Source organism: Peromyscus californicus, unplaced genomic scaffold, assembly GCF_007827085.1.
Source record: "Peromyscus californicus insignis strain IS unplaced genomic scaffold, ASM782708v3 Scaffold_3__1_contigs__length_106647218, whole genome shotgun sequence".
Taxonomy (NCBI): domain Eukaryota; kingdom Metazoa; phylum Chordata; class Mammalia; order Rodentia; family Cricetidae; genus Peromyscus; species Peromyscus californicus.
Window position 1 is genome coordinate 15,378,177 of NW_026294551.1, and position 24,954 is coordinate 15,403,130.

Below are 24,954 nucleotides of genomic sequence, written 5' to 3' on the forward strand. Positions count from 1 at the left end.
CCCTCCCACTAGTATATACCTCCAGGCACACTGCTAGTGGGGGAGGCTTTAATGCTAGGCCTTTTAGGGACACCCAACACCCCAACAGCAACAATGTCCATGTGAAAGATGAATTGGTTGTGACGAGCCAGTATGAAACAGAATGTTCCCTGAAGCTGTGGTACTGGGGAGGCATATCTCTCCACCCAGCAACCAGCCAATTAGTGCCTAGCAAGCAGGGGCCTTGGGCAGCTACATCTGTTTGTGTTCTGGCCCCTTCCAAGCCCAGAGAAAATTAATTCAGCCATTGGGAGGAGAGAGACAATACATGATACTCTTCTGGTGTGTATTTGAGGACTCACTCTGGTTCTTTCCTATCTGTTCTTTATATTTCTCTAGGGCTCGTGGAGGTGGTCAGCCTGTCTCTTTAAATTCTTGTCTTGCCTTTACTGTGTGCAGCTATCAGTGTTCGCACATACCCTCTGCCTATTTCTGCCTCGACGAGCCTGGTTCCAGATTGTATGAGCCGGAATTGCATTTCCTTGCCCTGGAAGTGCCAGTAGCAGATCATGCTCCATTCAGAAAGCATGCCTTCATTCATGCTCCATTCAGAAAGCTTGCCTTCATTCATGCGTTCAGCTCCATCTCCCTCCTGGCCTTGCTTCTCCAATGAGTTGCTGATGCTGTGTTTCAGACAGGATGGCGAAAGGCTCCATCAATGACTGAACTAATGAATGAACGGAGCTGTGTGCAGGGCGCGGGCTGGTGGAGAGCCCAAAGTGTATTTCCTTGCCGTGGGCTGGGAGACAGGCAGCTGTTTCCAGCTCTTTCCGGCTCTGCCTGCCCTACTCACTTCCTCTCACCCTCCTCCACTTCTCTTTCATACCCCGCCATTCTTCTTGGCCACGTGTGTCTTCCTTCCTGTGCAGCGTGTATTTGGGGAGTCACTCTGATTCACCCTTGGTTCTCTTATTTATATGCCACTTTTTGTCTCATCCTCTTCGCTTTACAATTCTTGTTCTCTTTTTTCCCCACTTGAGTTCTGAAGATCAGATGCTTTTTCAGAACGGTCTTCTCTGCCTCTCCCCTCCCAGCTACCCTTTCAGCTTGACCACAGACCCTGTCTAGGGGCAGTCATCCACGGCCCTTGGACCCCAGGCAGCGTGATCATGGAGAGTCTGAGCAGATGAGGCACAGGGCACACATACCTCCTTGAAACTGATGTGTGTTTTAAAGACTCTCATGCACAAATGGGAAATTTTTATTTTGCCTTCTAAGGCAAAATTTCTGTCAGCATGGAAGGCTAAAAATGTGGCCCTAATCCCAGCATTCAGGAGGCAGGGGCAGGTGTATATCTGTGAGTGTGAGGCCAGCTTGGTCTACATAGCTAGTTCCAGGACAGCCAAAGCTACACAGAGAAACCCTGTCTCAAAAAGAAAACAAACCACCAAAACTCCAGATAAAGGTAAAGAAAATGAAAGTGGGGTGGTGCCTTAAGACCTACATCCAAAGGCAAGACACGGTGACGCACACCTGCCGCTGTAACATTTGAGAAGCCGGGCGGGAGGAGTACTCCATGTCTGCGGCCGGCCTGGTTATGGTGAGCTCCAAGCCAGCCAGGAATGGAAGAGGAGGGGAGGGGAGAGGAGAGGAGGGTTGGAACTAGAAGAAAAGGAGCAGAGAGGAAAAAGAGTTTGGAAGGAAGAAGTTCGGGGGATGGGATATGGGGAGATGACTCAGCCTATAATGTGTTGCCATCCAAGCATGAGGCCCAGAGTTTGAATCCCAGCACCCACGTAAATGCTTGGCGGTTTATAAAATGTTTGTTTCTCATCCTGTCACGGTGGAAGCAGAGACTGGCGGCTTACTGGAGCTCACTGGGACTCAGTGGCCAGCTAGCCCAGCTAGCCCAGCCTGCTTTGTGAGCCCCAGACAAATGAGAAAGTGAGCTGGACGATCCCTGCAGAATAATGCCAAAGGTTCACCTCTGGCCTCCACACAAGTGCGAACACAGGCACAAGGGGGCGGGGAGAGAGAGAGAGAGAGACAGACAGACAGACAGAGGGAGGGAGCTACCTAGATGCCCACTGTCCCCACATCTAGGGTATCCGCCTTCTCTTCTTTCATAAGCCACATTTCCCACTGACTAGTGCCTCCAGCCCCAGAATCCAGGAAAGTCAACTCTAAATGCTACACCTGGTGCCTGGTCTTACTACCACTCTGGAACATTCTAGATGTGAGTTTCCTGCTTGTGAAAAGAAACGCTGACAAATCATTAAGGATTCCATCTCAAGTTGAAATTCCCTATCTGTCCTAGATGACATTACTTGACAATATATACAATGCCAGGCAATCACTGTCATTGTCAGGGACTCCCTTGGAAGGACAATAGAGTCCTCCTGGAGTTTTACGTTTGTTGGTAGCAAGAAATACTCATCACACTCTTGTCAGGACAAGATAGCAAGGAACAAATTTGGCTCCAGATAAAAATGAAAGAAATTGAGGTTTTTTTAAAAGTCTATAAATAGGAGGCTGGAGAGTTGGCTCAGCGGTATAGTTCAGTGGTATCGCCCTGCCTAGCATGTCTGGAGCCTAGCATTAGTCCCTGGAATCACAAGACAAAACTATGCTAATGAAGTCCCACTTACTGCTGGGTATAGTACTAGGGAGACAGAGGCAGTCAGAGCTCTTGAGTTTGAGGCCAGGCTGGTTCTAGGCCAGCAGGGGCTACATAGTGAGACCCTGTCTTTCAAAACAAAACAAGGTGGGGCTGGAGAGATGGCTCAGAGGTTAGGAGCACTCATTTTTCTTCCAGAGGTCCTGAGTTCAATTCCCAGCACCCACATGGGGGCTCACAACCAACTGTAGTGAGATCTGGTGCCCTCTGCTGGACTGCAGGCATATATGCAGGCAGAACACTGTATATGTAATAAATAAATAAATAAATCCTTTTCTTTTAAGTCTATAAATAGCCTAGGTGGTAGTAGCACATGACTTTAATCCCAGCACTTTGGAAGCAGAATATACAGTGCACTCTGCCCCTCACACACACTAACGTGCACTCTGCCCCTCACACACACTGACCGTGCACTCTGCCCCTCACACACACTAATGTGCACTCTGCCCCTCACACACACTGACCGTGCACTCTGCCCCTCACACACACTAACGTGCACTCTACCCCTCACACACACACTAACGTGCACTCTGCCCCTCACACACACTAACGTGCACTCTACCCCTCACACACACTGACCGTGTACTCTGCCCCTCACACACACTAACGTGCACTCTGCCCCTCACACACACTGACCGTGCACTCTACCCCTCACACACACTGACCGTGTACTCTGCCCCTCACACACACTGACCGTGCACTCTGCCCCTCACACACACTGACCGTGCACTCTACCCCTCACACACCCTGACCGTGCACTCTGCCCCTCACACACACTGACCGTGCACTCTGCCCCTCACACACACTCACGTGCACTCTACCCCTCACACACACTGACCGTGCACTCTGCCCCTCATACACACACTAACGTGCACTCTGCCCCTCACACACACTGACCGTGCACTCTGCCCCTCACACACACTGACCATACACTCTGCCCCTCACACACACTAACGTGCACTCTGCCTCTCACACACACTGACCGTGCACTCTGCCCCTCACACACACACACTGACCGTGCACTCTGCCCCTCACACACACTGACCGTGCACTCTGCCCCTCACACACACACACTGACCGTGCACTCTGCCCCTCACACACACTAACGTGCACTCTACCCCTCACACACACTAACGTGCACTTTGCCCCTCACACACACACTGACCGTGCACTCTGCCCCTCACACACACACTAACATGCACTCTGCCCCTCACACACACTGACCGTGCACTCTGCCCCTCACACACACACTGACCGTGCACTCTGCCCCTCACACACACACTAACATGCACTCTGCCCCTCACACACACACACTGACCGTGCACTCTGCCCCTCACACACACACCCTGACTGTGCACTCTGCCCCTCACACACACACACACACTGACCGTGCACTCTGCCCCTCACACACACACACACACTGACCGTGCACTCTGCCCCTCACACACACACACTGACCGTGCACTCTGCCCCTCACACACACACACACACTGACCGTGCACTCTGCCCCTCACACACACACACTGACCGTGCACTCTACCGCTGAGCTAACCCATATCTCAGTCCCTGAAAAGAGCAACTAAAAGGAGGGGGAGAAACCCCTCCGACTCTAGAAGAACGTCATCAGAGAAAGGCCGGAAGCCTTCCGAAGGGTTGGCAGACGAGGTGCCGTTAGAAATGTGGTCACAGAGAATCCTATTGGTATTTTTTGCTGGAAAGCGCCCTAGCGTACAGTGTGTCTGCGGTAAGTCAAGTGCCGCAGGATGAGTGCATCCTTGATGACAATCTGTGAGGTGAATGGTCCCCGTGCTTCCAGAAGTTTAGCTACTCCTTGCTTCTAAAGGTCGGGGTCCTGGAGAACCTTGGACTTGTCCCATGGCCGGTATCTCCTTGCGCCGCAGATGTGGTATCTACAGCAAGGACTTGCCCACACCCCTCAGGTAGACTCTGACGTTCCCCATGTGTGTTTGCCGCTTTCTCTTTAAGACTTCAGTTTGCTTACATTTAGTTTTGTTCTCATAAGTGTTTCTTATCACCATAGCAACCCTAATCAATCACAGGACCAAAAATAGCTCTTTCGGTTTTTTTTTTTCAAAGCGCGTCTGTAGTGAATTGGGAGCTCAGCTCCACCTTGCATTTGGTACAAGCTGCTCGCATTTCCCGACAGTGAACCTGGGAGGGCTTGTGTCTGGAAATTATTCTTGCAGAGGCCCAGACGCCTCACGTCTCCCTCTCTCCCTCCCTCATCGCTTCTCAAAACTTCAAATAGGTTCGTTTCAGTGTTCAACAAAGAACGATCTATCTCTGCACCCTGGGTCTTACTGCTGGAGATTTTTTTGCAGGCACTGTATGACCCCGTTCCCATGGGGGTCTAATTCAGCAGATTCTAATGGGATGGATCTCCAATTAGCCATGCACAGATATGGCACACAGAGGAAGCCAGTGGTGGCAGGGAGCAGATGGCAAGGACCCCGGTGCCATTCTTCTTGTGGAAAAATCAAAGATACGGTGATAAGACGGTGTCTGGCCTGTTGGCCTGGTTTCTTCATGGCTCTGGTGCTGTTTTTGGTGGGGACAAGAGCTCTGGAGTCACCGTCCTTAAGCAGTGTCATCACACGTGGCCCCTGGGGCTCCCGATTGCTGCGGGTTTTTTGATGCTGTTTTGTAACCTCCCTAAGCCTCAGGTTTTATAAGCGAACTGAGTGAACCAGTGGCCATATTAATCTTTAGATCAAAGACACAGAAAGGTCCCTGCTGGAATTTTTGTTTCTCTGCATGAAGTGGTCAGGGGGTCGAATGCAAGCCAAAAGAGTAGGCCCAGAAGAATGCACCTACTTAAGAGTAAATCGTCAAGGACAGAGCTGGGGAAATGAGGCTTCTTATCCACAGTAGCGGTGCGGGCCATGTGTTCAGAGTGGGCAAGGAACCCACGGTGCCCTAGATCTTGGCCACCATTCATGTCATGGGAAGGAATAGTCAGATGTTCAGCAAGTCCACAGCGTCCATCGTACCCTCACATGTTCATAGTGACAAATCTATCTGCACTCCAGCTCTGTTAGCTCATCCGCACAGCCATGGGATGGATCTCCAATTAACCATGCACAGATATGGCTCCATTGACAAGAGTACATGGAATAAGCCAACTCCACCCCAAGCCTCTTCCACCAGACACTGCCTGGCCTCAGACATACACTGCTCATTAATGCTTGCTGGGTGACTGTGAAGCCAGGACCATCTCATGATAGATGGGGACACTCAGGCTCAGACAGAGGAAGATGTTTGCCGAGAATCACCGAGTTGTAAGCAAAGACTCTGGGGCTAGAATGAAAAGCTGTTTCCCTCTAAAACCTGGATTTTGTTTCTAATAAAGTAGCATCCTTCCCCCCTATGGGTGAGGTGCACACTTCTGGATGTGGGCGACGGCTGGGGACAAGCTTCCTGGTGTCCTCTAGTAGTAGCCATCTCACTGAGCCATAGGCAGTGGACACTGACAAAGCTCTTGTAGGTCGGATGACTAAGTCAGGAGGAGCACAGGTTCCCCTGGACATGTTCAAATCTCAAAGTGAGTGACACTTACTTGGGTGAGGGTCAGATGGGCCATCTGGAGGTAGAGCGGCGGGCAGGCTTTTTGATTGCTATGGGTCAGATTTCCCACAGAACTCAGCAGCTGCAAACATCATCGGTTTATTATCTTGCTGTCTCCACAGGAGTAGGACTCCAGCCCTAGGTTAGCTGAGTCGTTGGCTGGGTTGAAATTGAAGTGTCTGATTGAAGGACTCAGTTCACATTCTCCATTCAGCTGTCTCTTCAGCTTTCAGAAGCCTTTTTCCCATCCTAAGTCAAGTATCGTGCGTGGTACAAGGCTTTACTCCAAGCATTTGGGGAGCTGGGGCAGCCAGGCTGGCATGGGTTACATAGTGAAATCCTGTCCAAATAAACAGATAAGCGAGCAAACAAATAAAATGAAGTCTTCGATACACTGATCAAATCTCAGGACCGTCAGTCAGAGACTCCAGCAAGGGTGTCCGAACTTTTCACAATGCAGTATGACACATTTGTATCTATCCTGGGATGCATGCGGACTGTGGGCTGCACGTTAGACACATCTGCTCGGTAACCATGCAATGAAGCCCAGCCCCTCGTGATCGCAGAATGGAAGGACACAGAACACATGGGTGTGCGTGCCTGTGGCTCTGAGGCCATCTCAGAACTGCCTGCCATGATTTTCGAGTCTTCCCTTCGTGTTGGGGGTCAGACTTGACACATTCCCAAATGACAGCCTTAGAAAGCAACAGAGACGTCCCAGATCCCTTGGACTCCTACCTGCTTTAGACAGTGGCTCAGGTTGTGGTCTCTCGCTCCTCACAGCAGGTTCAGATGTGGTTGCATCAGGCTTCCTGACTTATTGCTCCCTCGTGACAGGTTCCTTGGTGACATGAAACCCTTCTCATCCAAGGAAACATGTCCATATTTTTAGGAGATGATGCAAACTTTGAGAACCCAGGGTTGGAAGGTGAAGGTCTCCTTTCTTTCCCCAGATCGGGTTAGTGGTATAGTCCCAGCAGTGGGGGAAAAAAAAAGGATTATTTTTTTTAGCAGGAAGTATTATTGGGAGAAAGTTGAATATTCAGATGGGATACTGAGGAGCAGCAACTGTGGTGAGTGACTGGTGTATGCCATTCCCTACGGCAACAGGACTTCATGAGGAAGTAAAGCCATGTCAGAGCTTATGTGGCTAGGGAGTTGACAGGCACCAAGAGTGATGATGACAAAGAGAGGGATGCTATGTTGAGTAGGCAGTGGTGACTGAGATAGCCTTTGGTTTCCTTGTGCACACGAAGCCCGGCAGCTGGAGGCGGTGGGAACGGGCAGTAGATCTAGACTGTGCGGGCGCCTACATCAGCTGGTGGCTCAGAACTCCTATCACAGCTGCTTGAGGAGCCTGCCTCAGCTGCAGAATGAGTTCATGTCTTGTCTGAGTAACTCAGTGGGACCCCCATGGCAAAATGGAAAGTAAAAAGAAGGCTGGAGGGGCCCTGAGGGTAAAGGTGCCTGTGACCAAGCTCAGTGACGTGAATTAGATACCCAAACCAGAAGAGCAAAAAGACAGAACCAGTACCTGCTAGTTGTCCTCTGACCTCCGTATAGCTCAGGGTAGAGTGAATACTTAGCATACATAAGGCCCTGGATTGCATCTCCAGTTCTAAAATGGAGAAAAGAAGGTCTGGAGAGATAGCTTAGTGGTTAAGAACATGAGTTGATTGCTCTTGCAGAGAACCCAAGTTCAGTTCCCACCACTCACAATGGGCAGCTCACAACCGTCTTTAACACAAGTCCAGGGGATTCAAGATCCTCTCCTGGCTTCCCTGGACACTGTACTCAGGTGCAACACACACACACACACACACACACACACACACACACACACACACACACACAATTTTTTTATTTTTTATTTTGTGTGCATCAGTGTTTTGCCTGCATATTTGTACATATTTGTGAGGGTGTTGGATCCCCTGGAACTGTAGTTACAAATAGTTGTGAGCTGCCGTGTGGGTACTAGGAATTAAACCTGGGTCCTCTGGAAGAGCAGTTGGTGCTCTTAACCGCTGAGCCATCTCTCTAGCCTTCACACACACACACACACACACACACACACACACACACACACACACACACACACACACACGATTTTTAAGAAGTTAAAATATCCTGTTTTAAAAGAGAGAAAAACAAAACAAAACAAAATTTTAAAAAAAATCCGAAGCCAGGCCGTGGTGGCACACGCCTTTAATCCCAGCACTCTGGAGGCAGAGACAGACGGATCTCTGTGAGTTCGAGGCCAGCCTGGCCTACAGAGTGAGTTCCAGGACAGCCAGGGCTATTATACAGAGAAACTCTGTCTCGGGGGGGGGGGGGGGGGGGGGGGAGGTGGGGAGAGAGAAAAGAGGACAATAGAAGAGGAGGCCCAGAGAGATGAAGGCTATGTGATGGAGTTATACGCCCAAAAGCAAGGACTGCTTGGGTCCATCAGAAGCTGGAAGAGACCAGGGCAGCTTCTTCTCTGGTTCTGTGGAGGGGATGTAGCCTGGTCCATACCTTGATTCCAGGTTTTCAGCCTCCAGAGACAGGCAAGAACAAATGTCTGTTGTTTGAAGCCTCCAAGTTCATGGTAATTCATTTTAATGTCTCTAAGAAGTCAGTACAGGCCAGGAGAGCTTTCAAGTTCAGCTCAGGCCTTTGGGTTTGGTGTGTCTGTAGGCCTCTCACTGGAGGCGGCCCATGGCAGCTGGAGATGTGGGAAGTTGGAGGTAGAGGTGTTGGTTTGGGAAGGCTCTTCTCAGAGTGGCTGTGGGAAAGGAGAGCAGTTGGGGCGAGAAGGGAGAGGGTGGGGGGGCAGCTCGTGTCAGGGTGCAGAGGGTGGAGACTGCAAAGGCAGCTGCTGTGCAGAATGGGGGGATTCTTGGGCATGCCGGCATGGGGATCTCTAGGGTGTCGATGGAAAGGCGATGCTGGTGCAGACATGCTCTGAGTTTGTCACATCCATCCCAGACTGCCACTGGGTGACGAGAGGAGAGAGGCAGAGGGGAGCCAGCCGTCTCTGACGTTCGGTGATGAAGACAGAGACAGGGCTGCTCACAGAAGCAATGAAGAATCCCGGTGCTGATTTGTTTGGAAGACTAGGACATTTTAGGCTAGAGAGATGATGGCGCATGGGTAAAAGAGCTCCCTCTGCAAGCACAAGGGCCTGAGTTTGGATCCTAGCACCCGTGTAACAGGCCAGGCGATCATAACTGGAAAAACGTAAGCTCCGTGTTCAGAGAAAGTGGAGAGTGCTAAAGGAAACAAGACACCGTCCTCTGGCCCCTGTGTGCACACAAGTGTACACACACACACACACACACACACACACACACACACACACACACCCCACACCCCCACACACACATATACACCACACCACACCCACATCCACACACCATGCACACGAATAAAACATTTCTTGTGTTTTGGGGCCATGATGAGTCAAGGAGAAGATAATCCATTAAACAAGATTCTAGGGAAAGACATGTATAAATGTCTTTTTATTACCCATACAGCTTGTATTTGCCAGGAACTGGGCTAGAGGTTGCTTGTACAATCATTGATTTTCTGAGCATGCCTACAGAGTGGAGAAGGATTGTCCCCTTTCTGGAAATGAGGCTGGGGATGGCAAAGTCAAGATGTTTCCCTTTTGAGTCCAAGTCCCTGACAAGCACGGCCGTTCTTTTCACTGTGGCATTTCTCGGTGGGGAAACAGAGAGTGTGACGTCCATTCTCTGATTCTTGAAGAATAAGAAGCAAAGATAAATAACTGAAAGATTGGCAATAGACGGAAGGAAATCGTCAGTGTTTCTGTCATGAGATCTCTGTCCTCATCAAACTGTGAGTCAAAATTGTGAGATTTGGACCAGCAAAAATGGCTCGGTGGGGTAAAAGGTGCTTTCCACCAAGACCCTGACAACCCGAGTTCAAACCCCCCCCAAAACCCACATGGCAGAAAGAGAGAACAAACTCCTACAAAATTTGCTGGACCTCTACAAAACACTGACCTGTGAGGGACAAGCATTTTATTCATTTATGTATGTGTGTGCGCTGTGTGAGTAGAGGCCAGAGATTGACATTTGACTGTCTTCCATCATCCCTGACCACCTTATTCTTGAGACCTGGAGCTGGCCGTTTTGACTGACTGACTGCCCCGCCCCAGGTGCTAATCTTAAACATTTTTGTACTTGAGAAATGGCTCACTGGTTAAGAGCACTTGGTAAGCCCTTCCAGAGGACCAGGGTTTCAATTCCCAGCACCCGCCATGATGGCCAACAATCATTGTAGCTCTAGTCCCCAGGCATCTGATGCCCTCTTTTGGCCCCCCACAGATACTATATACATGTGGTACACAGACATACATGCAGGCAAAAACCCATACACATAAAATAAAAACAAATAAAGTCTCGAAACACTGTTAAAGATGAACATCTCACCCAAGAGTTTAACAACAATTCTACAGCTAGAACCATAAAGCTTCTGCTTTTCTTTACATTCAGTGTGGAGAGTGTGTGGTGTGTGTGTGCATACACATGTCATGGCACACCTGTAGAGGTCAGAAGACAATTTGTAGGAGTCAGTTCTTTCTTTTACTGTCTGGGTTTCTGGAGGTTGAACTCATACTGTCAGGCTTGGCAGCATGCACCCTTCCACACTGATCCATTTGACTGGACCAAAACCTCTGATTTCACCCTGACACACTCTCGAATGCCAGCACCTCCAGAAAGGAGCCATCAGATGACCCAGAGGGATTATCAGCCCCACCTCACCTACCCCCCCCCTCAAGAAACACTCCCAAACCAGGACAGGGCTCCTTTGGTCCTCATCCTGCCTGGCCGAGGGCAGGTGCAACCTGCAGCCATACTGCAGTCAGGGTTGCCGTCCTGATAGGAAAATAACCTCCATCCTCCACTCAATAACAACACCTGTGAATTTGCATGCAAGTTTTTTGCATTTCATGTTTGGGTTTGAAACCCAAATGCTTGGATTTATTAGCTTGACCTAGATAAGTGGTTTAGAAGAGCAGCTTGTGGGTGGGGGTGGGGAGCCACAGGCTGGGGAGAGAACCTGGTTGGTTGAGTGCCGACATGAGGACCTGAGTTTGGATCGTCACAAGCTGGACATGTTGGTGCGCCAGTGAACTAGTGAACCGACGGGAGAAATCCTTGGGGCTCTCAGGCCGCCCAACCTAGCCTGCTCAGCGAGCTTCAGGTTGAACAAGTGACTTCGTGGTAGAGGAAGAAAAACTCAGGATGCGCGCGCGCACGCACGCACGCACGCACGCACGCACGCACGCACGCACGCACGCACGCACGCGCCTTGTAGTTTTCACTTGATACCACGGACCTATTCCCACCCTGCTTTGCCTCCTCCTCTCACTCCTCGTTGGACTGACCCTCAGATGAATCACAGATTTGGAAGTACAAATATTGATTTCCCTAAGGCTTGTTATCTTCAAGAGGGTCTCTTTGCAAGGACATCTCCCATGCTCATGAGTCGATCAAGGTTCTGCCAGGGGCCGCAGGGGTGCCAGAGTCCTGACTCATGATGAGCGTCCCTCCTCCCTGGAAGTCCCTGGAAATGGGTGTGAGGGCAGTGGTTACCGAGTGAGAGGTTGGGCAGGAGACAGCCAGGAATGTGTTAATAAATCACCGCGGCACCTCGGTTCTCCATTGAGGCAATAACTGGGATCGGTTGTCTCATGGTTCCTTAGTCACGGCTCCAATTGCTTCCCTGAGATTAAAACAGGTAGATGCCAGGTGCACGCAAGCATGGTGGTGTCGGGGAAATTAGTCATGGCACGTCCTCTGCCCTTCTTATACAGACGTCCCCATGGTCTCAGCTGGGCTGAAAGGGGAGTGTAGTTAGATCAGAGGGAAAGCCTGTGAGGTGCAGGTGGATTAGAAGGTGATGGGACTTCAGCTGCTGTCCTCTTTCCGTTCCCTTCCCATGAATGGGGTAGTAAGCCAGGTGCCCCCTGGCATGCCACAGCATGCCCCTGAAGGGTTTGTGCCACTTACAGTGCTGGACCCGCCTCCAGGCTTTTGGAATCAGTTGCTCCAGAGTGGACACCTAGGCATTATGTTTCTAAGCAAAATTCTAGAGCGCTGCGGTTGTCACCAGCCTAGACATCCTTAGAGAACCACTGGGGATAGTAGTGGTCAAGCTCATGGACGCTGGAACCAGGCTACATAGCTTTCAGCACGGATGCTGTAACACACCAGCCCTGTGGTTGTAGGCCATTTACTTAACCTCTCTACGACTCCATTCCTCATCTTGAAAGGAGGGATGATAATATTAGCATTTACCCCTTGGGGAATTTTGCAAACATTCAAGAACTTGGAAACATTCAGAAAATGCCCGTGGCAGAGAACAGAGCAAGCCATGTCTCTTGGACCTACAATACCTGCAGGTCCCAGTGAAATCACTGGGTCATTTTAACTATCAGCCGTCAATCCCATCTCTGATGTCCAAGAAAGATAATGCCCAGCTCCGTGCTAGGAGGAGGCCAGATACACCCACATCCGTCAACATCCTCTTCTCAGGCTGCCTGACCTTTCGAATCTGAGACACAGTGGGGCCTTGGTGAGACAGGGACACTCCGGCAGCCTTGCAGATAAGGTCTCTGGCCCCTGTGTATTGGTCAGGCCTCTGGCAGCCTCATGCTGACCACGGCTGTTCACTGATGGCTTGTTACTCAGTTCCACATGCATGTTTCAGTTCTGGAGATCAAACGCAAGATCTTACACATGCTAAGCACGTGCTCCACCGTGGAGCTTTGACCCCAGCCTCTTGATAGCGTATTTTTAGTTGCATCATTTTCTTTATCCCTTGTGGTGTCACTAGTAGGTAATAAGTTGGGAAAGGGGTTAAGAGGACAACTTTCGAGATTCGGATTTCGTGATCCACCTTATTTGGAGGCTGGGTTTCTCTTGCTGATTTTGCTATGCTGTGCACCCCAGGCTAGCTGACTCATAGCCTTCCAGGAAATTCTTGCCTCTGCTTCTCATTGGCTGTAAAAAGCCTGGGAAATACCGATTCGCAGTATCACATCTGGCTTTTTTGTGTGAGTTCCAGGGTGAGAACTCAGGTCATCAGGCTTGGGAGGCAAGTACCTTTCCTGTTGCGTCATCTTGCCAACCCCTTAAAGTTATGCATTAAAAACAATTCCAGCCAGGCAGTGGTGGTGCACACTTTTTAATCTCAGCACTCGGGAGGCAGAGGCAGGCGGGTCTCTGTGAGTTCGAGACCAGCCTGGGCTACAAGCGAGTTCCAGGACAGGCTCCAAAGCTACACGGAGAAACCCTGTGTCCAAAAAACAAAACAAAACTAGAGACGAAGGAGCTTGCTCATTAGGTAAAGTGATTGCCATGTGAGCATGATGACGTGTGCTCAGTTCCCCAGTACCCACATAAAATGCAAGAATGGAGGTACCTGTCATCATCTCAGTGCTGGCAGTAGGGGTAATGTGGAGGCAAGCAGATACCTGCAGCTCACCCAGCCAAACTGGGTTCAGTGAGAGACCCTGTCTGTCTTTAAAAAAAGGCCAGGCATGGTGGCACACACCTTTAAATCCCATCAATTTGGAGGCAGAGGCAGGAGGATCTCTGTGAATTTGAGGCCAGCCTGGTCTACAGAGTGAGCTCCAGGACAGTCAGCACCACATAGAGAGACCCTGTCTCATACTACCCCCCACCCCCAAAATTGAGGTGGAAAGTAATTGAGAACTATATCCAACAGAGACCATCAGCATCTATATGCTCCTGTGCATGCTCACAATGTGCGTGCACACACACATATCTATACATACATACCACACACACATGTGCTCACATACACCTAGCTGACCAATAATCTCTGATCTCAAGGTTGTACTGTGCCACCTCCCTAATTTTGTATACACATTAACATAGGGGTTAGGGTGGGGTCCCTGGTGAGCAGGTGAGCTCTCCAGACCTGGAGTTGGCTTCTGTAACAGGCGCTTGCATTCCGTCACTGGTGTCAGGATCCACAGCCCATATTTCCCTTTGGAAATGTGCTTCTGGGCCATTGCCTTTCCCAACACTGCTTACTCGACTTCTGGAAGAAATGGTGCTCATGGTAGTGGCTTCTCCAGAATGTATAACATATCTTACCATCCGCTGTTAAGACCTGTGCTCCCACCCTAATAGTCAGGCAAGCAGCCCTGAGCCACACTAAAGACGTGACGAGAGGGAACCGCGCTGCTAATCAAAGTCTGCTTTTTCTCCCCAGTGTTCCTTCCTGCCGAAATTCTCCATCCACATAGAAACCAAGTATGAGGACAACAAAGGAAGCAACGACAGCGTGAGTAGCTCCCCTGCCCCCATGTACTCCCCTGACTCGGTGCATCGCTCAAGTCTTAGCCTCTAAAGGTCACAGTACCTTGCTCAGCCCTGGTCAGACCTCAGAGAGATTCTGGCCTTGGTCCTTTGGGACTAGTCGTGGCCTACCTTGTAGTCTAGCTTTTCTCTCTTCTAATCTGTGTGTCACTCCAACGGGCCTCTCTGCGCCATGAGAAGTAGGGAGGACAATGGAAACTCTCATTTCTCTGATTCCGTTTCTGACCGCACCTCTCAAGTGCCAGGGTTGCAGGGCCTGGGCTACCACACTCAGCTCCAGGCAAATTCCAATACTCATTGAGAAGTGTATGCCAAACGCAATGGCCAGAACAGAATCTGGGAATGGGAGATGCGTGGGGGATGCTTTCTATAATAGTCTGAGCAGGTTCTGACCGGCTGATACTTGGTCATGTCTGCTTCTTGAATTTTGACAGGAAAGCTGGACTCAACAGGTGATGGCAACTTACTTTGTTTTGGCTTGGTTTGACTTTCTGTTCGTAGGTATGTGTGGATGATGCTCCTGCAATGTGTGTGTGGTGTGTATGTGTGTGTGTGTGTGTGTGTGTGTGTGTGTGTGTGTGTGTGTGTGTGTTCATGTGTGAATGGGTGCCCATGTGCATGAGGGTACATAAGGGTGTGTGTGATTATGTGTAGATGGAGACCTGAGGTGGTTGTCTCATGTCTTCCTTGATCATCTTATCTTATTCGTTGAGGCATTCATCATCTTCCTCTCCACCTTATTCATTGAGGCAGCAGCGTCTCTTCTCAGGTGAACTCAGAGCTGCCTGGCATGACTAGTCTGGCAAGCCCCTTGTTCTGGGGATCTCAGGCTTCCACATCCGTTCAGCATTTATGTGAGTCCTGGAGACCCAGACTCTGGCCCTCACCCTTGTATGGTCAGTGCTTTACCCATAAAGCCATCTCCCCAGTCCAAACGTTCCTACTTCCTTTTTTCTTTTTGAGACAGGGTTTCTCTGTAGCCCTGGCTGTCCTGGAACTCACTCTGTAGACCAGGCTGGCCTCGAACTCAGAGATCCACTTGCCTCTGGATCCTGAGTACTGGGATTAAAGGTGTACACATCCACTGCTCTGACAAACTACTTTCTTTATAAATAAAGATTTATTGGTATCCAGCCACACTCATCCAGTATGTATAATGCTTCTCAAGCCACGGAGGTGATTTGTTGTTACATGACCCATGAAACTTTGACCTTTCCAGAAAAAAATTCGAGTACTCAATTGATCTCCCCACAGGTAGTCTCAGCCACATATGCCTGCTCCAGAGTTTCTGGAACTTTCCAAAAAGAATAATATCACTAGCTGGGCTACTCTCCTGCCCTCAGGCTCGGGAGCTTCATAGTGAGCATCACCTCAATGTGATCACAACACAAAGGAAATGGAGAGGGCTGTCCCTGTCCACAGCCTAAAATCCATGCACTTTGCTGGCCAGCTTTATCAAAACCACAATGTCTAAAACGATGTCACAAATGGTGCATGCTAATCTTGGCAAGCGTGACCTTTTCTGATTGGAAAATTAATATACAGTTTTTAAAACTTAAAATGTGCAATGAAAAAAAAAAAGCTCCCAAAGGAAAGCCAAGAGCAATCCCATGATTCAGAGATGAATACCCATCTCCCTTTGACTCACATTACAAGACATTAGTGATTTACTTTTTTAACCAGTTCCTCCCAAATTGAATCATACAGTATGCTATTTTTAATGAGGCATGGCGTACTCTTCCCCACTTGAGGTATATGTGTAGGCCGGAGGTCGACACTGTGTCTATTTCTCAATGGTTCTCGGCCTTACTTTTTGAGAACGCGTCTCTCACTGAACCTGGCATTCTCTGATTCTGCCAGGCTGCCTCAGGGATCTATCTGTCTCGGCTTCACTAGCACTGGGATTACAGGCAAGTGGAAGGTTATCGTGCCCAGCTCTTCTTGATGGTGCTACGGATCCCAACGCAGGTTCTCAGGCTTGTACAGCAAGCAGCTTACCTACTGAGTCATCTTCTCCTCCCCAGCTCTCACATGGGGTTTCTGATGGCTGCACGGCCTTCTCCATGTCAGTGCTCTTCTTGCTGCTCGCTGGGGATTAAAATGAGCCTGACCGTTGACATAGCTCTAGGAGATCAGGAAAAGCACAGTAAAACCAGATGCCAGAACTGCTCCTCCTGGCACCGTTGGGAGAAAAATGTGAGTTTGGGGGTTGGAGAGGTGGACGGTTCAGAGGTTAAGAGCACTTGCTACTCTTGCCGAAGACCCGAGTTCATTTGTTAGCACCTGTATTCAATGCCTCGCAACTGGCTGTGACTCCAGTTCCAGGGGATCCGACACTCTCTAGGCATGCACATGGTACCCAGACATACGTGTAGGGCAAAATACAAAATAATAACAAAAGTAATTTTAACTCTCCCTCTTCTGTCCTTCCTGGGCACCAGGAATGCACATGGTACCCAGACATACGTGTAGGCAAAATACAAAATAATAACAAAAGTAATTTTAAAAATAGTCTTTCCAAACAAATTCTTTTTCTTGTTCTCTATTTCTCTGAGCTTCATTCCTTGTGAGTTCATGCAAATCAGCTCTCTGCGTGTAGCTGGCAGAGGGGTCTCTTGAGCCTCACAGATTGACAAGTCAGGCTTCCCACCCTCACCTCTGCCTGAATACTGCCAGTTCTCCATGTGTGACTTGTGGGGCCACTGGAGCAGAGTCCAGGCTCCACTTGTTGGTTATGCCCTCCCCCCCCCCGCCCCCCCCGCACTGCACCCCACTGCACCCCCCCTTGCCTTGTACCCTTCTCTAATTTACATATCAGTAGCATTTTAATGTTGATTCCAGGAGGAAGAAAAGGAAGGCTGTGGATTTCACTCATGCTCCCAAATGCTTGCAAATCACAAGGGCGTATTTATCTGATTTTAATGACGACAAGGTAACTCTATCCAGCCAGGGTCAGAGCCAAAGCCATAAGCCCACGCCTTGTTCACCTATGTCTTTGTTCGGCCCGGGGTAGAGGAGGCGGAGTGTAGAAAGCAGTGCATTGTGGGTATTTCACTCTTTATTTAATAAACTCAGTTCACCTCTGCCTTTTCTGTGTCTATGGGCTTATCATTCAGCTACCATTCTTCACACATCTATCTGCGCCATTTCCACCCCTACCTGCCAAACTTTTAATGAAATGGATGCTGATAAGAAGCAATAATTAAATTGAAAGAGTCTGGTAATAATCCCATTGATTAGTGGCTGAATGGAGTGCATGTTGCTATCTTATTATCAGTTATCATCTCGGTCATAAATGTGATCCAAAACCTAGTAAAAACACATTTTCAAGATGACTAGACAGAAATATAGTCTCATTAAAGAAGAAACGAGTAAGTGTATGTTTGTGTAAACCTGCAAACTATGGTTCTGTCAGCCGAGACACAATGGCCAAGTTGTCTTAAATTGAGGCCTGTTGATTTCACGCACGAACTGATGGGAATTATTTAGACCTTAATTAATGCTGGGGAGGATGGGGCCATGCCAAAGCAAGGTTCTGTGGTTTGTCCAAGGCTGTAAATCTGGATTGGAGAGAGTCAGTCATCGGCACTGCCTAGTTTGCTGAAGGGGAGACCGCTCCTGTGACAGCTGCTTCGGGGTGACAGTGTGACAAGAGGTTAATGGGGGCAGCCTGGCCTCTGCTTCCCCCCTAAACAAAGCAGGCAGCATTCGGAGTAGCAGTTCTCACCTCGCCCAGCTAGCTTGTCTGTCTATCTGTCTGTCTGTTTGCTCCAGGCTAGCCTTGAACTCCATACGCAGGCTGTCCTCTCTCCTGAACTCCACACACAGGCTGTCCTCACTCCTGAACTCCATTCACAGGCTGTCTTCACTCCTGAACTCCATACACAGGCTGTCCTCACTCCTGAACTCCATACACAGGCTGTCCTCACTCTTGGATCATCCTCTTCCCTCAGCCTCTCAGCTGCTGGGATTATAGGCATGTGTTACCAAACCCAGCTCACCTGAGAACTTGTTTATTGTTATTAGTGTGTGTGTGTGTGTGTGTGTGTGTGTGTGTGTGTGTGTGTGTGTGTGTGTCTGTGTAAGAGCATGAACATGGCACACACGTGGAGTCAGAGGACAGCTTGTAGGAATTGCTTCTCTCTTCCTACCATGTAGGCCCCAGGGCTCAAACATCAGGCCAGTGTCTTTACGTGCTGAGCCATCTCAGAAGCTTTAACTACTCCGGGCCCGTCCCTCTGGGACTTTGGTTTATTTGGTAACAGGTACAGATTGTTCAACACAAAGAATCATGGAACACTCTAGAAAGCTGACTTCTCCAAATGGATTCACCCTGTGGCTCAGCCTTGTCTGTTCTCTTGGTGGGACAGATATAGAATGTGCCATGCTCACCTACCGTGACAGTCTAAATCAGTGGTTCTAATCATGACTTTGTGCTGAAATCATCCAGAAAATTCAGGAATCCTAGGCTGCTGTCCTTGCCCAAGGGACCATGGTTTCACTGATCATAGGTGGAATGTAGGCATTAGGATTTTTAACACCTCCCCCTGGGTGGATCTAAGGGACAAAAAAGCTGAGCACCAACAGATTTATATATATTTAGTAAACCAGGTTGTCCAATTGGCTTTACGTCTTCATTCTCATGAAAGCAGAAGCATCTCCAAAGGGTCTTTGTGGTCTGGGGAAATGGTACAGGCTTTTAGGCGTGAGGACCAGACTTTGGATCCCCAGAAACACAGCTAGATGCTGGGTGACTATGGCAGCCCACCTGTTATTCCAGCCTCAGAAGGTGGAGATGGATCCTCAGGGCAAGCAAGCTGGCTAACAAGACTAGCCATATCAGAGAGCTCTGGGTTTGATTAAGGTCCCTGCCTCAAGGACTAAGGTGGGAAGGTATTCCAAGATGATGTCAACATCAACCCATACGTGTGTGTGTGTATGTGTGGGGGGGGGGCATGCGCGTGCACATACAAATACAGACACACATTCACACTAAAAAAAAAAAAATGGGGGGGGAGTGTCTATTTTTGTAAGCATCAGCCTGTCTATATTTTGTTAGCTGTGTGTATCACCAAGGACATAATTCTTCCCGGAGCAAAGTCCTCTCTCTGGTAAGAAGAAAAGGATGTCTCATTCTTTTCCAGTTCCAGGAAATTAAGCTCTCTCACAGAGCCATCCCTGGAAGAAGTATTTGCAATGTGGAGTTTCTAGTCTGTCTGTGTCGTAATGAAAGGTAGCAGAGTTGCTCCTTACGACGCAGGCAGATGGATCAGTGCTCATGTCCGTCTCTGACTGTAGGCAGTTGCTTTGGCCAATCAGCGACTCTGCTTCTTTATCAAAGAGTCTGATATTGATAATGCTGGCAAGTGTGGGGGGTTTCTGGAAATGAACTTGCAGGAAAACACCACATAAACTAGAAGGTACTGTGTACATGTTTGATACACCACCGTCGCCTCCATGGTGACCGTACTTGGGTTAATGGCGTTTTCCTGATGAAATTTTGATATGGTCCAAATTGTTTAAAAAAAAATTGTTGATCAACAAGTTTGGAGATTTTTGTTTGTTGTTTTGTTTTGCTATAATCCAAACCAAGATGGTGGCTTGGGCTGGAAAGGTAGCCATGGACAAAACCAAGAGAAATGGGTACGTTTTCAAAACATTTACTTTCTGTTGGAATTGATATGGTGTGTGAGAAAGGGGGAGAAGTTTCTTGATTTAACATTTGTTTTAGCCTTTGACCTGGGTCAGTGATGGTGTCTCTGTTCTTCCGGGGGAACAGTAGAGAGACAGATTCTGAGAGGACAATCAAGGTGATGTCTGAGGTTCTGTGAGACCTTCAAGAGGAAATGGCAGGTAGGCAGTTGGATATGTGAAGCCACAGTTCACAGAGATTTAGACCATGAGTCAGGTAAAATTACCCAGGGAGACAAGTGACAAAAGATAGAAGGTTCCAGAACTCTAGGGTCCTGAGGAAGACCTTCCATGGCTTTCAAGTCCAGCTTCTGATTGCTCTACATTCCTCAGTTATCTTTTTCTATGGTCCTAGGGTTAGAAACACGGGCTTTTGTCCATGCTAAATAAGTACTCTACCACTGAGATACAGCCTCCCCAGGCCTTTTTAAAAACTTGTGTGTGTGTGTGTGTGTGTGTGTGTGTGTGTGTGTGTGTGTGTGTGTGAGAGAGAGAGAGAGAGAGAGAGAGAGAGAGAGAGAGAGAGAGAGTGAGTTAGAGTTGTCAGTGGCATGTCTTCCTCATTTATTTAGAGAACCTAGAGGTCACTGGTTCGTCTTCAGTGTCCGGCCTGTGAGCCTCGGGGATCCTCCCACTTCTACCTTCCCAACACTGGGATTGCGGCACATGTGGTTGCACCCAGATTCTACATGGCGTGTTGAGACAGGGTCTCACTGAGTTGCCCATGCTAGCCCTGAACTCCCTTTATAGCTCAGGCTGGCCTTAAGCTGCCGATCCTCCTGCCTCATCCACTTCATTAGCTGGGATTACAGGCCTTGTACCACCAGGCATGGCTTGAGACTCACTTCCTCTTTTTTATTTTTATTTATTTATCTTTGCATATGTGGATTCTGTGGCTGCGGGAACCTCTGGGTACTCTATGTATGAAGTGCCTGCAGAAGCCAGAAGAGGGATTGGATCCCCTGATTCTGGAGTTAGAGAGTTTTGAGCTACTATATGGGTGTTGGAAATCAAACCTGGGTCTTCAGGAAGAGCAGCCAATGCTCTAACCACTGGCCATCTCTGCAGCCCCTTAAGGCTCATTTTCAATAACTGAGACATTCTTGGTTTTGGGAAACTACACCATCTCATTTAGTTAACTACAAATCTTCCCAGAGAAGTCAAATTTCATCTCTGGGCCACCTTTAGGGGAGCTGCATCAACAGTTTGACACTTGAACTGGACTCAGCTGGTGTTGCCTTGGAGATGTGGCCAGAAATACTCTCATCCTGAGCCCAAGTAGTGACCCTGAGAGTAAACAACTAGAGGATGAAGAATCTGGAGTTTCAGGAGAGCTGGGAGCACTCGGGAGACAGAGCCAGGCAGATATCTGTGAGTTCGAGGCCAGCCTGGTCTACAGAGTGAAATCCAGGACAGGCACCAAAACTACACCGAGAAACCCTGTCTCAGAAAAAAAAGAGGAGAAGAATCAAGAGAGCTGGGTTTATTTCATGATTGGTATTTGCAGCATCCAGAGGGCAACACTGAAGTAATTTATTGACACATTGCAAAGTGCACTGAAATTACTCTGTGAAGTATGGCTGCCAGTGAGAAGCAGAGCGTCCAGATTCCAGGTCTCCGAGGGTGGTCATCTTCTCCTTCAGTGGCTTCTAACTGAGGATTAGAGGGAGATGAAAAGGCAGTTCTTTTATTTTTAGATACATCGTCAACCTTTATGGTTCTGTTTTTAACCTTCAATTTTTATAGACAAACACCTACAAAATCCGCAATTTTCTCTAATAAGGCAGCACATGACAAAAATAAATACATAAGACTGCACGAAACACCCCCATTTTCAGTTTGGGAGGATTTTTATCTCCTTGGGTCTATGAAGTGGAAAGTCAATGACATCCATCAATCTCTGACCAAAAGTACCAGTTTGAGGACAATAGAAACGCAGGTCTTATTTGATTCCTGATGATGTGGCCTTTCCTATTTGTGGTACAATTTGTGATCTGAAAACTGGATTTTTTTTTTCTTTTAGATATTTTCTATTTATTGTCTTATGTGTATGAGTGTGTTGCCTGCGTGTATGTATGTGTATGTGTACCACATGCATGCAGTGCCCATGGAGACCAGAACAGAACATCAGATTCCCCTGGAATTGGAATTATGGAAAAAAAAAAAAAAAAAAGCAAAAAAAAACCGGGCAGTGGTGGCGCACGCCTTCAATCCCAGCACTTGGGAGGCAGAGCCAGGCGGATCTCTGTGAGTTCGAAGCCAGCCTGGACTACCAAGGGAGTTCCAGGAAAGGCGCAAAACTACACAGAGAAACCCTGTCTCGGAGAAAAAAAAAAAAAGGAATTATGGGTGGTTGTAAACCACCATGTGAGTGCTGGAAACTGAACCCAGGTCCCCTACAAGAGCAGCCAGTGCTCTAACCACTGAACCATCTCTCTAGCCCCATGAGAGCTGAATATTTAAAATAACAACAGGTGAACTGTGGTCACTCATACCTGTTACTCCAGCAGGTAGGAGTCTGAGGCAAGAGGATTGCCTTCAGTTTAGAGCCAGCCTGGGCTGGTTAGTGAGTTCTAAGCCAACCTGGGCTGCAGAATGAAACCCTGTTTCAAACTAGTAAACAATCAAACAAAAATGAGCCAGAGGAAGGTATGTCCGGGGTGAAGGTCGGCCCTCTGAACCTGAGGTATAGTCACAATGCCAACTAGAATTATTATTCATCATTAGTAGTATATACAGATGAAAATAGTGTTTGCTTTCTGTTTGCCCTGTTTCTCCCCTGTTGTGATAACTGTGGAAAGACCCACCTCTGCTGGCTGCTGCCATTTTTACTAAGACAAGTAACCAGACTGGTCCAAAGCCACATAATCAAAGAGAGAGTGGGGAATCATAGTTGGGAAACTGGGAGTCGGAGCTAGGAAGGAAATGACCAAGTATGAAGCGTCAAGATCTGGATGTCCGTGTTGCAACTACCACAGCAGCAAGCCATCAGTGGGTGCTAAAACCACTGCCTGAGCTGAGTGCTGGGGAGCAGACTCTGCTGCTACTGAAGTGTCGTTCCAGAGATGACGCCTTGATTCTACACCATCATCTACCCCGTCCCACAAGGAGTCAAGTTCACATCACACAGTGAGGGAGCAAAGGGACATAATATGCTTTCCACTGTGACCCGCTGAGAGCCGCACACCCACACTTACGGAAAACCCTTTCCTCAGGGTTTATCCTACGTTCAATCACAGTAAAATAAGCAGACAAATACAACTGAAGGGGCAGGAAAAAAAAAAAAAAAGCTGGACAGAACTCTTGGGGTTTTGAAACAAGATCTCATGTTGTCACCCAGGCTGGCCTTAAACTTGTAGCAAACCTCCTGCCTCAGCCTCCCGAGTTCTGAGGTTATGGGCATGCAGCACCACTCCCCGCTTCTGAAGTCTAGATGCCTGGCGTGTGGTAGATCATACATACTCATGGGATCGGTAGTGCTTGTCCTAAATTGGTTATAAATCAGATGGAAGAAAGGAAGAGCCCAAAAACAGGGCAAATTTTGATCAAAGAACCAAAAAGAGATCCTCCTCTTTCTCTTTGTGCTACAGACACAAAGAAAGTGGAGTCAGCTGACGATCCCTGGGACTCATGGGGGCAGGAGAGAACTGACCCCCACAACTGATCCCCTGACCTCCACATGTACACTGGGCCGCCGCACACATCATGCACATACGTACACGGCAAATAAGTATGATAAAAATTTTAAAAATAATTTAGAAATATTTTGCTTATGGATTATTTACATATTCTATAGCCAATTTTATTTTAAAAATATGCAGACAGCAAATTTACCGTGGTTGTCGGCCTGGATGGAGTAGGAGCAGAAGGGATCTCAGCTTGTTCTTTGTTCTTATTGTGCTGTCACGGTTTCCTTACGTAGCCCAGGCTGGCCTCAGACTCACTGCATAGCCCAGGCTGGCTTTGAATTCATGATCTTCCTCCCTCTGCCTCCAAAGTACTAGGACTACAGTGGTGAACTACCACGGCAGACTTACCTTTTGAATTTTGAAAAAGATACCTGCTCCAGTCTTGTGCCCTGAGATATGACACCCCTCCCCCACCACTTTCTAGAATCCATTCATTCTCCGCCCCATCCACTAGATTTGCAATTGTTTTCCAAATATTTGTCTTCTCACCCCCACCCCCACCCCTACCCTCACCCCCACAAGAGACCTAATTGCTGTGGGAAACCACTGTACTTTGCTCTAAAAAAACAAAGCTTGGCTCTCTTGTTTATTTACCTAGATCTTTGTGTTTATGTTTATGGAGCCGTTTTTGGTGCTTCTGTGGATGGATTGCTCATGACAGATGGTAGCCAGCAACCTTTGGGTCTTGGAGCATTTTGGATGAGGACACTTTAGAAGTCTGCCAAGAGCTAGCAGCTGGCCAGACCCACTCAGCAGACTGATGTACTAAGTTCAGCAAAATCACTGACTAGCCTTGGGCCAAACAGGGCAGAGCAATGCTCTGCAGCCCAGAGCTCATGAGAGTTCATCAGCCAACATCCCAGACGACAAATGAGAAAACACGCACAGCTCGGGTCAGAGGACTCACGGGAGGAGGACACAGTGGCATGACTCATGCCCAGTCAACGGCGGGTCTTCTCTTTGACTTCAGGCA

The 24,954-nt window shown here is 48.5% G+C and overlaps 1 protein-coding gene across 1 annotated transcript in view; it reads left to right on the top strand.

Annotated features, from left to right (window-relative positions):
* Window positions 1–24,954, top strand: part of Pitpnc1 (phosphatidylinositol transfer protein cytoplasmic 1) — a 287,375-nt gene that overhangs the window by 173,325 nt on the left and 89,096 nt on the right. Inside the window, exon 5 of the mRNA XM_052758830.1 lies at window positions 14,495–14,566. Within this exon, the coding sequence (XP_052614790.1) occupies window positions 14,495–14,566 (72 nt within the window). The remainder of the gene's footprint in view (window positions 1–14,494; window positions 14,567–24,954) is intronic.